Genomic DNA, 14,455 nt, shown 5'->3' with positions numbered 1-14,455 from the left:
AAGTAAAATTATAATAAGATTATAAAAAATAAAACAGAAAAGAAAAAGAACATTCCGGCAATACAGCATTAATCTTTTTCATCCTACCCCCTCCCATTTCCTATCCTTTCTCACTCTCACACTCAGTGTATTCATATGGTCTGTTTCCTTCTAATTTGTTCAGCCGTCCTCCCTAATTATTCAATTCCCTCTTCTGCTCCTTCACAGAATCAACTGAGCTCCATGACATTCCCCCAACCTATGGGGAACTGCACCTTGAAAAGACAAGATCCATACAAAGCTAACAAGCACACAAGCTTTGCAGATCTCTCATGCCCACCTAGTAGCTTGCTACTGGAGAAAAGCAGTTGCCCTCCTCTCTCTCCTTTACCCTCAGGCCACCTACATTTTCTCTCCCAAGTCAAAGACACATTCCCCATCAGACTACGTGGTGACCCACTGAGCTCAGCCTACTGAACAATTTTCTCTTTGTAGACTTCATTTTCTTCTATTTCATATTCCCAAACTGGGTAACTGTAACATGACACAACCACCAGTTCTGGAACAAGGACAGCAGGAATGTGCAGCCAGAAATGAAGATGAACAGGACCTGCAAGAACTGGCTATTAAATCAGCCTCACAGCCCATAGTCCTGAATACTAAACCATCAGAGTGTCTGGAGTAAAACAAACTATGAGAGGACGAAAGATTCAATTAAAAAGCCTCCAACACAGTTGAAAGACCCAAACTCTTGTGATTCCTTCCCCAGAAAGCAGCTCCTACAAAAGCCAACAAAAGAGCTATTGTATAGTAAGTATATTGTACCAGACACTATAGAGAAATATCATTTATGAATAGAGTGATTTCATTTATTGAATATTGCAGGGAGCTGGAAAAAGGAGGAGAAAGGATGTTTCACATAAATACACAATTAAAAGTTTCCACTCTCTGTATGAACAGAATTTTTTAAAGAGGTGGCTAATGTAAAATAGCCTTTTATTTATCACAGGTACATGCATTCTTCCTTTTGTATCTGCATTTCTCATAATTGTAACACATCTCCTCATAGTGTATATATATATATATATATATATGCCAAAATCTGAGGTGTTTCAGTGGAAACTCCATGTTTAAGGCAAAGACAATTCTTGAATTTTATGTGAATAAGGGAAGAAAACTACCCAAATCAACAGAAGAGCAAAACCAGAGGGGCATCATAACTACAGCCAAATGATTCTGCCTGAACACTTATAGATGGAACTAAAAATAAGCATTCAGTGAAACTGAGCAAAAAAAGGAGAATTGACACAGCACAGCATACGGGACCTCACATAAAAGTCAAGGCCATCAAAAATGTGTCAGTTGCAAGCCTTTTTAAAGGATATTACCCTCTCTACTAAGAGCAGATTTGGATGTTGGGTGGTCTTGGCAAAGGCATAGGTGTGCATTTCAAGAGATCATGCTCTTTACCTGTGTCCAAGGATGAAAATCTGTAATCCTTGTTTCTCCTATCAGCTGTGTGCTGCTTTTCATCGCCTTTAGTAATGTGTGAGACAGCCCACTGCTTTAGGCAGGAGCTCAAGGGTTTCCTAACAACTGCATTTGAAAATGCTCTTGCTTTCACTGGTTTTTAACTGTATCTAGGTTATGGTTTCAGGCAGAGGAGACTCTTAACATAGAACCTATCCTTCTGTCATACTTCACAGCTCATATGACATTTCTCAGGAGAAAAAGTGTGTATCTGTGCAAGGGGGATAATACCCAATACAGGAAAGAATGCCTCATTTTTGTGTGAGTAATTAATTACAGACACTAAAGTGTTTGGGTAGTATTTGTTCCAAAAGTTGGTGAACATAAAAATGCTTCCAGACACCTCATGTAGTCCAGAGGTAAAAAAGTATCTATATCCTTCCTCACTCATACAAAAACACATATGCTTTCTCAGAAAAATAAAATATCACAAGATTTTAAAAATATATTAAAAATCACTGTAACAAAAAATTCTAAATAATCATTAGACAATTTAAAATGAGAAATTAGTCCCCATTTCTGTGTTTGCATAAATAAGACAAATAAAAAGACACAAGTGAAAATAAAATATATTGGGAAAAAAAGGAAAGAATATTGATTAGACATTCAAAATAAGATGCAAATTGTAAAAGAACATGATATTAAAATACTCTTAAATATTATGTTTCTAGCTTCCATTTACTAAGTAACACTTTTAAAATAAGGAACACTAATAACAGGTGTATGTCTAGGTGTTTCTTTTTAGTGATGCCATGATAAAGCAGATAACTAGGAAATCCACTTGCTCCAGAACAGTAAAATAGAACATCACGTGTGGCAGCAATGCTGGTTAAGGTACTTGCTGTTCCCTTCCCTCCCAGAAGCTCCCAAACACACAGAAGGCTGAGACTGTGCTTAGTCTACAGTATGGATACTATCTGGCCCACTTGGAAAAGCACAGATAAGTAACAGCAAAGAACATGTTAGAAAAAATTATAGGCTGAGTTAAAACCATCAAAGTATTTTACTTTATATTTGCCACTTAACACTGATGTGTTGTACCAAATAGACTGGACTAGTCAAAAGAAAAAACAAACAATTGAAGAACTTACTCCCATACTGTTAATGTAATCTGAAACTTTGAAGATATTTCATAATGTGATAAAACAAAAAGAAAGAAGACCAGTAGTAATGGGCTTATTTTGATTCAGATTGATTAATTATTAGACAGGTTACCAGAAAAAAATCAGTATCATATCTGTTAGCTTTATTCCTTACCATTGAGCAGCCAGCATGTATTTGCTGATACATGATGGTGAGAACAACTCAATTGAGAAATACTTCTCATTTTCCCAGGTATATTTTGATGCAAGATATTTATGCCTTCTGCTCCCCTTCTCAAGAAACAAAGTAACTGTCATTTTGAAAGTTTAAAAATATTAAAAGTTGACATAATAAAAGGATGCTATGACGGAACTTTCACCTTATCATTCCGTATTTTAGATACAATTCTTCCAATTTAACTACTACTTGGATTTTTATTTATTTCTAGGTCTGTTGCCAAAGAATTTTTTTTTTTAAAAAACAATTAAGAAAGCAATTAGGAGAGCCCACTTTTCCATTTCAAGCAAATAATATTTTTGCCACTATGGAAATGAGGCTTATGTGATTGCTATCTATGTTCTTGGCCATTCAAGTGCATACCTGTATCTATGATCTCTTTCACGGTCTTTTTCCAAGATGCTTTTAAAGTCTTTAACTAACTTCAGACAAATTCCCAGAGGAGTAAACATCACAAAAATGCAACTCCTTTTAAATGCTGAGAGATTAACTAGTCAGGTAGCAAGATAGTGTAATTTTCCTCATTCAGAAACATTTTTTTTCTTAATCTTAGATTACATGGGAAAGTAGAATTATGACTGCCTCAACCACAGGGCAATTTCTGACATTTGCATCCTGTTGGTCACCACAAAAGCTAAGTAATAAGCATAAAGTCATTGCTTATGGAACTGTTTGTTAATTGAAAAGGTTGTGTCTGTAGTTTTAATTAGGGTCTTCCATTTGTTTTCCCTTAAAGATAACTTTATCTAAGGCAACTATGAGAATATATGATGAATTCTCAAAAATGCAAAGGACATCTCTACACCATTTTTCCCTTTGACTTACATTCCCCTTAAATAGGTCTTTTACTTCAGTGCACATTAAGGTTACAGCAGCACCTTACTGTAACAGGCACCAACAAAAATAAAAATTAGAACTTGATTGTGATTCCCTACCCCCTACTGTGTAAGACTGCAGCATTTCTAGATCACTGTTGGTTTCCACACACTATCTGAAAAACAGCTAATACTGGCTTCCCTGCAACAGGAACTGCCAGGCTGAAACAATGTCACTGGCTAATCAGTTAGTGCCTAAAATAATCCTTGTGATGTCTAAGTACTGAAAAACTCAGCCTTTCAAAGGCTCCATCTAGCTGCTTGAAATCAAATGCTTCACTAAATACATTTTTGTAATCCATAATACAGACCCTTTCACACTAGCAACAGAATCTAACCCATTAAGTATAATACCAAAATACTCAAAATTTTGAAGTTTTGAGCAACCTCAAAAGAAAACAATTCTTTAAGCTCACCCTATCATCAATTGCAACCCTATCATTCAAATTGCAGATATTGCAGCTTGAAACATAATTTTATACTGTGAGAAATTGTGAACTGGTTAATTAGACATTCAAGTTGACAGTATCTACCTTTGTGCATTTAAAAACCAAGGGTGAACATTGCTTCAGAAGACAGTCAAAACTCTAAAATTCATCACCAAACTTTGACTAAGTCAGTCATAAGATGCACTATAGTGTTCATCACCAAATAGGCTAAGGTTTAAGTGAAAAGTGTAGTAAAGTGTAGTTATTTTATTTAAATAATTGACACCACTGCATAATATACACCAATAATGCTATTTCATTTAGGAAAAGAAAAAACATCATAGATTAAAAAAAAAAAAGGAAAAAGCTTCCCATTGTGTTTGCTTTAGTAATTATGTCTCCTAAAGAAAGAAAAAAAAAAGCTAAGGGTCGTATTACAAAGCCTTTATGTTGTTTGAAATAAAAATTACAGTTCTAACCCCACATTACTTGGAGAAAAAAAATCTTAGGTAACAGGAGTTTGGCATGTTTACTTTGAGAAGAGCTATTTTGGCTTTTTATAACTCAAAGAAATTACAGTTCTCGGGTTTGCATAACAACAATGTACCTGCTGGATGCTTTTTAGCTGCAGTTCTGGAAATAAAAAAATTCCAAAACACTAAATTTATCTCAGAGCTCTTGAAGATTTATTGCAATCTGTTCTCAAGAGTGCTTATCCAGATTTCAAATTCACAAAAACTAAGTGTCAGGTTGCCCAAATGAGAGCACAACTGGATGCTAAAGAGATACACTTGTACAGAAGAATAGATGTATGGATACAGGCAGCAGGATTATTCATTGAGATTATTAGCACACAAAAAGAACTTGTTGGATTGGATGCTTGAAATGCAAAGTAGGTCAATACTTCACTCAGACAGAAATGAGTGGGTGCTGATTCTGAATACTCTGTCCTAGCCAATTTTAGGCACATACCTCCTGTTCACATTTTAGAAAGATGGAATAAAAAAAACAACAGTGAAGCTTCATCACAGAAATAATTCATATTTAGAATTCTTGTTACATTCCAAGTCAATGTGAAAAAAAAAGAATCTAAAAAAATCAGGTAGTGCCATGGTATGTGTTACCACAAAACTCCCAGAAAAGAGGCATTTCTAAAGGGCATTCCTCAAGTATTCTCAGATGCCAACCACCTCTAACAGAAAGATGTCTAAGCTTTCAAAACCAAAAGAAAAAAGAAAAGAAACCCACAACACACAAAAACTACACAAAACAGGATGAGGATGCTCATGAAGCCTGACAGAATATAAGGGGTCAACTTAAGACCTTACTGTCAGCGCTAAAAAGACCTGCATGCCCTGGGGCATTCAGAAGCTGCATTATAGGTTCACAGCCATCTTACCTGCAAAAATCTTGGACACCTGAAAGATGAGATGGTGTAGAAGTAACAGCTCTGAAAAGTCATGACTTGGGGACCTACATTCAAAAGGGAAAAGGAGGCTGCAGCATCGAAGCTGTTTTGCAACCTGTCTCAAATCTCAAAATTGACACAGTCTCAGATGTACACAGTAATTCCCACCCACCTTCCTTCCCACCTCTAACCCATAATAAGAATCTACCTTGTAAAAATGTTTGGAATCAAGTGAATCTGGGCTGAGTAAACATTCATAGCTGAGTGGATAGGGTTTCCTACTATGTGTCAACAGATACTGGTAGTCAGTAGAAGACCAATGCCTGCTGAGTCAGCTTAAGCTCATTAATTCTTTCTCCAGGAGGTTACTCCTCACATTTCTTTACAGAGGAGGAAACAACTTTCTAACCAAGGCAGAGGCTAAGGTCTTCCTGCATCTGATGTGTCAGCACTTCTCAAGAACACTTCTCTTTCACACAAATTAGGAATATAATTCAAGTGTCAAACCACACAAAACTTCAGCAAAGATGTTCTTAAATAGGTACTGCTGGTTAATGAAGTACAAAAACCCCTAACCACTGTAACAGAAGGTGACAAATACAGGACAGCATGGAGAAAAGAGACACAACCAGGATACTGGAACACAATGACCTACTAGCAAGAGCAATTACTGCTCTTAACTGTAATGCAGTGGAATTGTACTTCACCTTCAGTACAGCACCAACTGTTCCACCCCTTAGCATTCTGTGCCTTTGTAATTGTCTAAAATCAATGGTGTAAAGTCCCTCTGATCAGTGATTATTCATTATGCAAGTATGAAACACAATCTCTTTATGCATCACTATCCCTGCCCTCATCTCAGAAAGCTCACAGGTCCTCTCTCCCTGCCCTTCTTTCCTGTTACTGTCCTCAGCTACCCACTTTTATTTCATGCACTCCCTAAAATGTTGACTTGAATCATATATTGAGCAATTACAGTCACAACCTGTTCAGCAGATAACACGGGAGAAAACTGAATCCAAGTCCACTCTGTTCTGAGTTGCTATTAGAAAATTAATACTCACTGAAAAAAAAAAAAAAAATGGCTGTCATCCATGACAAGTGACAGGTAATTGGCATCCAAACCAGAAGCAGTAGAAGAAAATGCTAGCTGTTCCTGGATGAAAGACCAAGCACAGGCCTCATTTTGAAATGTGTCAGAACTTTTAAGACACCTGAAAAACTGATGTGTTAGTGACTATATCTGCCTGTGAACACATGGCATTCTTGAAACACCACAAAGCACATCTAATAGTAATACTAGTGTAGAGTACAAGATTCATCTGTGCATAGTCTTTGATCAATTCCCATCAACTTCAAATACCTTTCTTTTTTTAAGGATTACAAGATCAAGAACAGGCTGCAGATCTTCAATAAACTGTTGAGAACAAAAAGTACATCAAAAAATTAAATATGCAGGTAGATTTTAAATGGCCAGTCAGGAAGTGGAGGAGATAGGAATTATGATCTTCTTCTTCCCAGTGTAATGGATTAAAATAACTGTAAACAGCTGCAGGAATGTTATACCCCTAGATCTTAAAACTAGTCACTAGTATTCAGGTGTAAGTAGATTTCACACCACAAGTCTTCCTGGTATACATGAGTGCACCATGAACCTGTAGACAGCCTGCACAGTTATGCAAAGAGCCGTTCACAGATTCTGAATGAAATTCCTATATCACAAAGATTAGTGAAGTACGTGGTGAAAGGCTGAAACAAATACAACTTCTTAGTCTTTCTCTCCACTATTGATAACTGAAACATCCTACAAGAATCCAAACAGAGACAAGCATCTTGTACTACAGAGAAACTAGGTTAAAACACAGTGACTCAGAACAGAGATGCCAAGTGGTTCGCTTGAATTTTAATGTGTAAACCTATGGGTTAAAGAAATTTAGAAGAAAATGAGAGCTGTCAAGGGCCTAACCCTTGAACAACCCGAAAGCACTGAATTCCCATTGAAATAAACAAGAGTCAGTTACGTACTTAGACCTAGCAACACAGCTCATTGAACAGAATTTTATTCAGGAATTGAACCACACAAGTGTTTCCATTTTTATTCAATTCCTTAACTAGAAAAATCACCTGCTATTCCCTAGTACCCAGTTACTGTTCCATCAAATGTGGCTTTATTTATTGCAAAATAAAAACATCTAATACCGCTAGCACTGAACCAGCACAGTCTATTTCAACAGCCTATGCACACAAAAAATATAAAAACAGACCATTAGCAAACAATTTTCTAACAAAATTTGAACCTTTCTCATGGAGGGTGGTAAAATATACACTGAAGATGAGGCATCCACCCCACTAGAGAGATTTCATAGATGGTAAGCTTGATTGAGAACAAGTTAAATACTGAAAAAAGGAGACTTGTGCCTTGTGATAATACTGCCAGAGTGCAGTGCATAATATATGTGCATTTTGATGTTTAAAACTGCATGAGAAACAGGATGATAAAATGGTAATAATCACGATTGCTCTAGCACCCTTTCAAATTCTAAGTATTCACAGCTTATGTACTGAAATAGTAAAATATGCACTTCTCTGCATCTACAAATCCCTGCAAGTGCATCGCTGTAAGAAAACGTTAAATCTCTAGCAAAAACACGGTGTGTGGCTGCAGATAAAAATTTCAGAAAACACCATCGACACGGACTTTTTGCAGGACAGAGTTCCTTCCGAGCGCTCGGTGCAGAGGGTGTGTTTCCCGGTGGGAGGCACCCACCTGTCCCTCACCGCTGGCCGGTCACGGAGGGGCAGCGCCTCGGAGCTCGCCCCGGGCCGTGCGGCGCCCGCCGCCCAGCGCTGCCGCCCAGGAGCCGCCGGGGGTTGGAAGCGCCGCCTCCCCTCGCCGCGCACGGCGGGTGCGCGGTCGGTCCGCGGCTCCCCGCGGCCGGACGGCGGTGCCGGGCCGCTGTCCCGCGGCCGCCGGGGCGAGGCGGCAGCGCCCCGGGGGCGGCCCCGGGGACTCGGGCCGCGGGCGGGAGGGCGGAGGGGCACCTGTTTGACGACCCGCGCGGGATCGTGGTGGGGCGAAGAAGCGGGGCACATCCTCGGGATAGCCAGGAAGGGAGGGCTGCGGGGAGCTCCGGTGCTCGGAGGAGGGACACGAGGGCACACGCGTGGTGCGGGGCGGCAGGACAGGGTGAGGGGTGCCGGCACTGCCGAAGCAGCGCCTCAAACTCATCCTCGCCCCTGCGTTCACCTGGGCTGCGCGGGGGGCCGCGGCCATCGTGGGGACACCCCCGCCCCCACCGCGCAGGAGCCGGCCGGCAAGAGCGCACCTTACCTCGAAGAGGGGACCGATCTTATTCTTCTCCAGGTAGGCTTGGATCCTCGTCTGCTGGTGAGACGCCATGAAGAGCTCCGGGGGCGGGGGCTTGAGCTCGTCTCCCCCGGCGGCGGCTGCAGTCCCTCCGGCTGCTGGCGGCTCACTCCTCCGCTGCACAAGGGCTGCCACAGCGGGAGAGGGCGGAGGCGCTGCCGAAGTGCCCGGGACGGAGCGAACTCAGGTAACTGGGGGCGGGGGAAGGAGCCGGGTGCCAGTCGCCCGCTTAGCCGGGCGCGGGGTTGGCAGCCCTCAGGGAGCAGCGGGCGGGCGCTGCCTGGAGCGGAGCATGGTGCAGGGAGGCGAGGAGCTACAAAGGCGGTCTCCGAGCCCGCTCCGCGCTGCGTGTGTCTGTCAGTCCGTCTCTGTCTGTGTTTCTGTGCCAGGCAGCGCCTTGGTGACGGGAGCGGCCGCGGCTCAGCGCTGCCGCCCTCGCCACAGCGCCGCTGCCGAGGCCGGTAGCCGCGGGCTCCTGTCAGCTCCGCGGCCGCCGGCGCCCGTTGACGCCCGGGCTCGGCGCACAAAAGGCGGGAGCCGGGGGAAGGGGGAGGAGAGCGGGCGGGAGGCGGGGGCTGCTCTGCCTCCGCCGCTCCCCTGCCCGCCCGGCGACGGGCTTGCCCCCGGCGGAGCCGCAGCCTCCCCTCCCCGCCGACGCTTGCGGGGCCCCCACCTGGCTCCGGTGCCCCGGGCGGGGTGAGCGCCGCGGGCCGCCCGGCGTGAGGCAACTGAGCGGCACGCGAAAACTTCAGCTGGGGAAGGTCGCGGAGGAGCGAAACGAGTCGCGCTGCCAGCAGGGAAGGGGGGTGCAAGGACTGCAGCCAGCACTTTTCCTTAATTTCTGTTTAAATTATCTTTAAATCTTAAAATGCTACCTTTCTTATGATGCCAATAAAATTTCCAATTAGGTACAATCAGCATTTTAATGGAAAAATTGGAGTAGCTATGCAGGTGCGTCTTGGTCGCAGGTTGAGTTCCAGCAAGCAGCCAAGGGCGCGATGGAGCAAGAAATATTCATCTGGCTTCAGAGAGTAGTGAGTTAATGGGTACATCAAAAAATCAGTGTTTATTCTGTCTTCAAATAGTCAGTATCCCCCCCATTTCTGGAAGCAGGATCATAACCAGCTTTTTTTTCTCTCTCCCTCTACTTAGAGAAGAATAAACAGAAACATGTTTCTTGGGGTTTGACACTTCTGTTTTTCTCCAATAACTGATACTGCTGTGCTAACCTGTTTGGTTAAAAAAATATACTTTTTTTTATAAGGATATTTTAAAGACACAAAACAGCTTTGAAGACTATTGGGAACATTCAGCACATCTGCTGAATCAGGGTGCCTGTTCCCAATCAAGCAGAGTTCTGCAAACGCGAGAGTACAAGCATCTCCCGATTCAGAAACCGCTAAAGAAAAGGATGAATTTTGTCAGGAGTTAAAAGATCCTGAGTTCCGCTCCCACAGCCCAGCCATTGACTGTTGATTGACTTCAAAGTCCTCAGTACTGACCTAAACCTCAAGTTTCTACCTAGAAGGAGGTCAAGTGTAAGTGTATTACAAAGAGCTTGCAGCGCATCCTGTAGTGTAAGCAGCAGCCTGTAGAATTCTTTAATGGTTTGGTGGAATGTGCTCATCCCAGCCTTACTGAGGCAGTGTTTGTTTCCATAGTAGTCACTTAAAAATGGCACATTTTTTTAATTTGAATTCTCAGTGGGTAGTCTTCTAAAATTCGTATCAACTCAGAGTTTTAGCCTATCTTCTTCAGCAAAGTATTGCCTGGTGCCACCTAAATGATATGGTGGTAAGCTAGTTTAATCAGCCTAATGAGGATCATACAATCATAGGGATAATTGCCAGTGATGCAGGTTCTCTGCAGTGGCTCTAATGATTCCCATCAGATGAGGATGTTTGCAAAATTTCATAAATCTCACCAGAACCCAGACAGCTCCAAGTAAAAGCAAAAGTAAAGTCTAGTAAAAGTCTCCCACTTTGTAAAATGATGCTCCCCAATGATGCAAAAATGAGAGCATATGTTTCTATAGCTCTACACAGCCTGACTTCTCAAAGTAGCAGCACATCCAGACCTGCAGGGACGTGGCCATATCAGGACCTGCAAACTGTCACTGCTCTGTGTTGACCAGGAAGAGGACTGAAGAAAAGAAACAAGACTGTCAGCAATATGAATAGAAAAGAGAATTCATTAAAGGAGGCTTTAAAGATAGCATAACTGTCTAGGTTGCATATTGTACAATTAGATAGGTGCCAAGATCTCACTGTTAAAACCTCAGAGTTTTGAGGAATTCTGTGTTTTGTTTTTTCTTTCCTCCCACTGAATGACAGAATTGTTGAGGTTGGAAGGGACTGGTCCAAGCCCCCTGCTACAGCAGATTCACTTACAGCTCATTGCCCAGCCCTATGTCCAGATGACTTTTGAATATCTAGCAAGGATGCTGGATTTTTTTGGTGTCTGTTGTCATTCTCGCTTCCTTTCTCCCTAGACCATTTTTCCTTCTCTTAATTCTCACCCAGACATATAATCTAGATTTTCCAGTTGGCTTGGGAGACACAGTAGCAGTCCTGCTGTGGCTGGGAAAGCTTCCAAGGCCAAATGTTGAATTAGCTTTCTAAACAGACACATCTTGTAACCCCCACAGCTCCCATGAGACTTAAGTGACAGGTTATCCTTTGATATGGATTAGGTACTTTAGGGAGACACAAATGCAGACAGTTCCTTACAAAGAGCTTCATGTTACTGTTACCTAGTTGAAGGTCTTCAGCAGTTCCCTGACAGTAAAGCTTTCTGAGTGCTAAAATATGGGAGTTCAGGTGTCGCCTGCAGACAGCATAGGCTGAGTGACACGGTATAATAGGAAAAGGAGCTTCACTGATAGCATTCTTTTCTCTTTTTTTCCAAGAAAGCACAAAAACTGTTGCTAGGTTTGCAACAAGCCACACCAAATTAGCAATCAATAAATACATGTGATTTGCAAATAAGCACAGAAAGCTGGATATGTCCCTGCTGTCCTCTTAGTTGTTAGGAGAAAAACATTTTCAAAATTTCATTACAATATTCTAAGTTTTTTAAACTGGTATTAATACAGTTTAAAATTAACTTTCATCTTAATACCAAAGGAAAAAGTCTCTTGGATTAAAATTACTGGTTTAGGCATGCCTGAATTTTTTATCACTTTCAGCAACATTTTTGTATGAGCAAGTGAACACTAAAATACTTTACAACCTAAGTAATAAAATATAGCCTCTGTATTGCACTTTGCTATGGTCTGGTTTCATTTCATGGATATTTTTCTTTCAAGAGCAGTATACAGCATGCATATCTACATAACACTCAGCAGTGAACTGCAAGAAAAGAAACAACTGAAAGGATTTGCACACAGGCACCAAAAAATTAAAAGTATCCCAATTAAAAAATATATTCCCCTCAGAAAACAAGATTTCCTAAAAAACAAGGAGAACGAGTCAAAAGAACAGGGCTAATTTTAAGATGCTCATGACCAGTTCTTATCAGTTCTTATACTGTGTCTGTGGTATCTGAGCTCCCTGCTTCCTACCATTGTTATGTTGGTAGGTTTCTCACCCTTCAATCTTTTCTCCAAGAGAACAGTGTGCATTTTTGATAGATCATTTCTAGTTTGACTTACTCAGTTCAAGGACTTTGCTAGAGTAGGGACCCATTAAATAATTCCATAGTATTCTACATCATTTCAGTCCAGCCATCCATTTTTCAGTTTTTCAAGTTTGCTACAGTTCCAATGCTGAGCACTGAATTTTTTAAGTTTCAGTCAGTTGCAGTACCCATTCATCATTGCCAGAGTTAAGTTACCCAGCCTTCACATGCAAAGGTGTTCTTCAGGAGTCAGAGCTGCCACTGCCGAGCAGAAAAGGAAACTGATGACTTGGCTGGCTGTAAAAGTACTCCGTGGGTCACAAATACCGAGTGCCAAGTCAACAATTTTTTCCCCTTCTGGCTAAAATTTGATCCATATGCTCTGTACGAAGTTTATTTTTTGAGATGGCATCTGGAGTACAAAAGAGACATTACAATCTAAGAGAAATATAGTGGCAATATATGAATTTATTACAAACCTTTAAATGGCTTTCTAGTTCCCATTAAGTGCTTTATGTTTCAGCTATCAAAAATCATCAGAAATTTCTTAACCTTTCAAAAACAATTACAGAGAAGAGAAAAAGTAGCAGGCACTTCAAAAGAGGTAGTATTCATCAAAACCTGGTGATGTTTTCCTTAGAAAGCTTTCTGTTTTGCCAGTGTTTCCTCTCATGTAATAACTCTACAACAAAGACTTCTTCTTCCATTACTGTGATTGCTTCTATTGAGTTTGATATTCTATGCAAAGTCATTATCTGGTTCATGAAGAGCTATGAGCCATTAGTCAACAGCTGACTAAATGCAGTTCTTAAAGTAACCTTGTACTTTAAAAAAAGGAGCTGAAGTTACATCCAGGAGAATAAAATCCCTGGGTTCCTGCACTTTATAAATGAGACATTATTTTTTATTGTCAAAGCATAGCCTTGGAACGTTACAAACCCCTGTTGTAAAATTTTCTGAAAAAGCACACATCCACACACACACTGACTAAATATTGCAGTGCTCCAAGCTGTTTAAAATAATGAAGGTCTAGAAGTTCCTAACCTAGAAAGCTGTCATCTTGCTTTTTATTTAGTATTCCCCTAAAAATGGATCTGCTCGGATGGCACGTTCTCAAAAGAAATTGAAGCATCTTACTGTATTATGCTGAAATATCCAATTTACCTTTTATCCCATATCAAGTTATCTGACAGAATTGGGAATAACATCACTGGAGGGCTGATTTTGTACACTTAATTTTATCTGGTGAGGTTTTTTTAAATGTACTCAGTAAATGATAATATATCCACAAGCTTGAGTTGAAGCAACCTCAAATATCCTTTGTATGGTTTTCTATTCACACCAAGATAGGAGCCATGCAACTTCAAAATTTGGACTTGACCCAAACTTGTTGTAAAGAGCAAGAATTTCTTTGCATCTTCATTCCCATAGAGAATTCAACCTGTGTTTTGGATATTTTGTCCTTTATACACTGTGATCTTGACCACAAACAGCCTCTGTGGTAAAAGATTTCCTATTCTCTACAGGGTAGGATCTCTTGGAAACTTGAAAGTTTGCATTATCCTCAGGCTCTCAATAAGGACAAGAACAAATCACTGGAAAATCCAAGATTCATAAACCCCCACTGTGCTTAAGGAGGATGAGTGTCTACCTCTCTGACTCCTCTTATTTTCAGATGTATTCTGTACCTTGCTTTCATTTATCATGTTCACTTTCCTGCTTCCAATGATTTGTTCAGCAATGCTCTCATCCTATTCAGAAAAAAAATTCCATCTCAACTTGAAGAATCTAGCTCATATCATATTAAAAATGCAACCAATAATAGAAACCACTACTCTTTCAAGACTTTAGTGCAGCTTATATCCATTTTTAGCACCTTTATAGTTGTTTTCTTTCTGTTTGGCTACACATTAACATAAGTAGAAGTAGA

General features: G+C 40.9%; 1 protein-coding gene across 3 annotated transcripts in view; it reads right to left on the bottom strand.

Annotated features, from left to right (window-relative positions):
• The window catches only part of C1H8orf34 (chromosome 1 C8orf34 homolog), a 150,337-nt gene extending 140,883 nt beyond the window's left edge, over nt 1–9,454 (bottom strand). For 2 of the 3 annotated variants that reach the window (XM_036400626.2, XM_036400640.2), the window contains exon 1: nt 8,872–9,454. In XM_036400626.2, the coding sequence (XP_036256519.1) occupies nt 8,872–8,940 (69 nt within the window). In that variant the 5' untranslated portion in view covers nt 8,941–9,454. Of the gene's footprint in view, nt 1–8,866 lie in introns of all 3 variants that reach the window. The other variant, XM_036400632.1, reaches the window with a different exon arrangement.
• Nucleotides 9,455–14,455: the final 5,001 nt, after the last annotated feature.

Source organism: Molothrus ater, chromosome 1, assembly GCF_012460135.2.
Source record: "Molothrus ater isolate BHLD 08-10-18 breed brown headed cowbird chromosome 1, BPBGC_Mater_1.1, whole genome shotgun sequence".
NCBI lineage: Eukaryota > Metazoa > Chordata > Aves > Passeriformes > Icteridae > Molothrus > Molothrus ater.
Note: the sequence above shows the minus strand (reverse complement) of the source record. Positions and strands in the feature narration are given on the sequence as shown.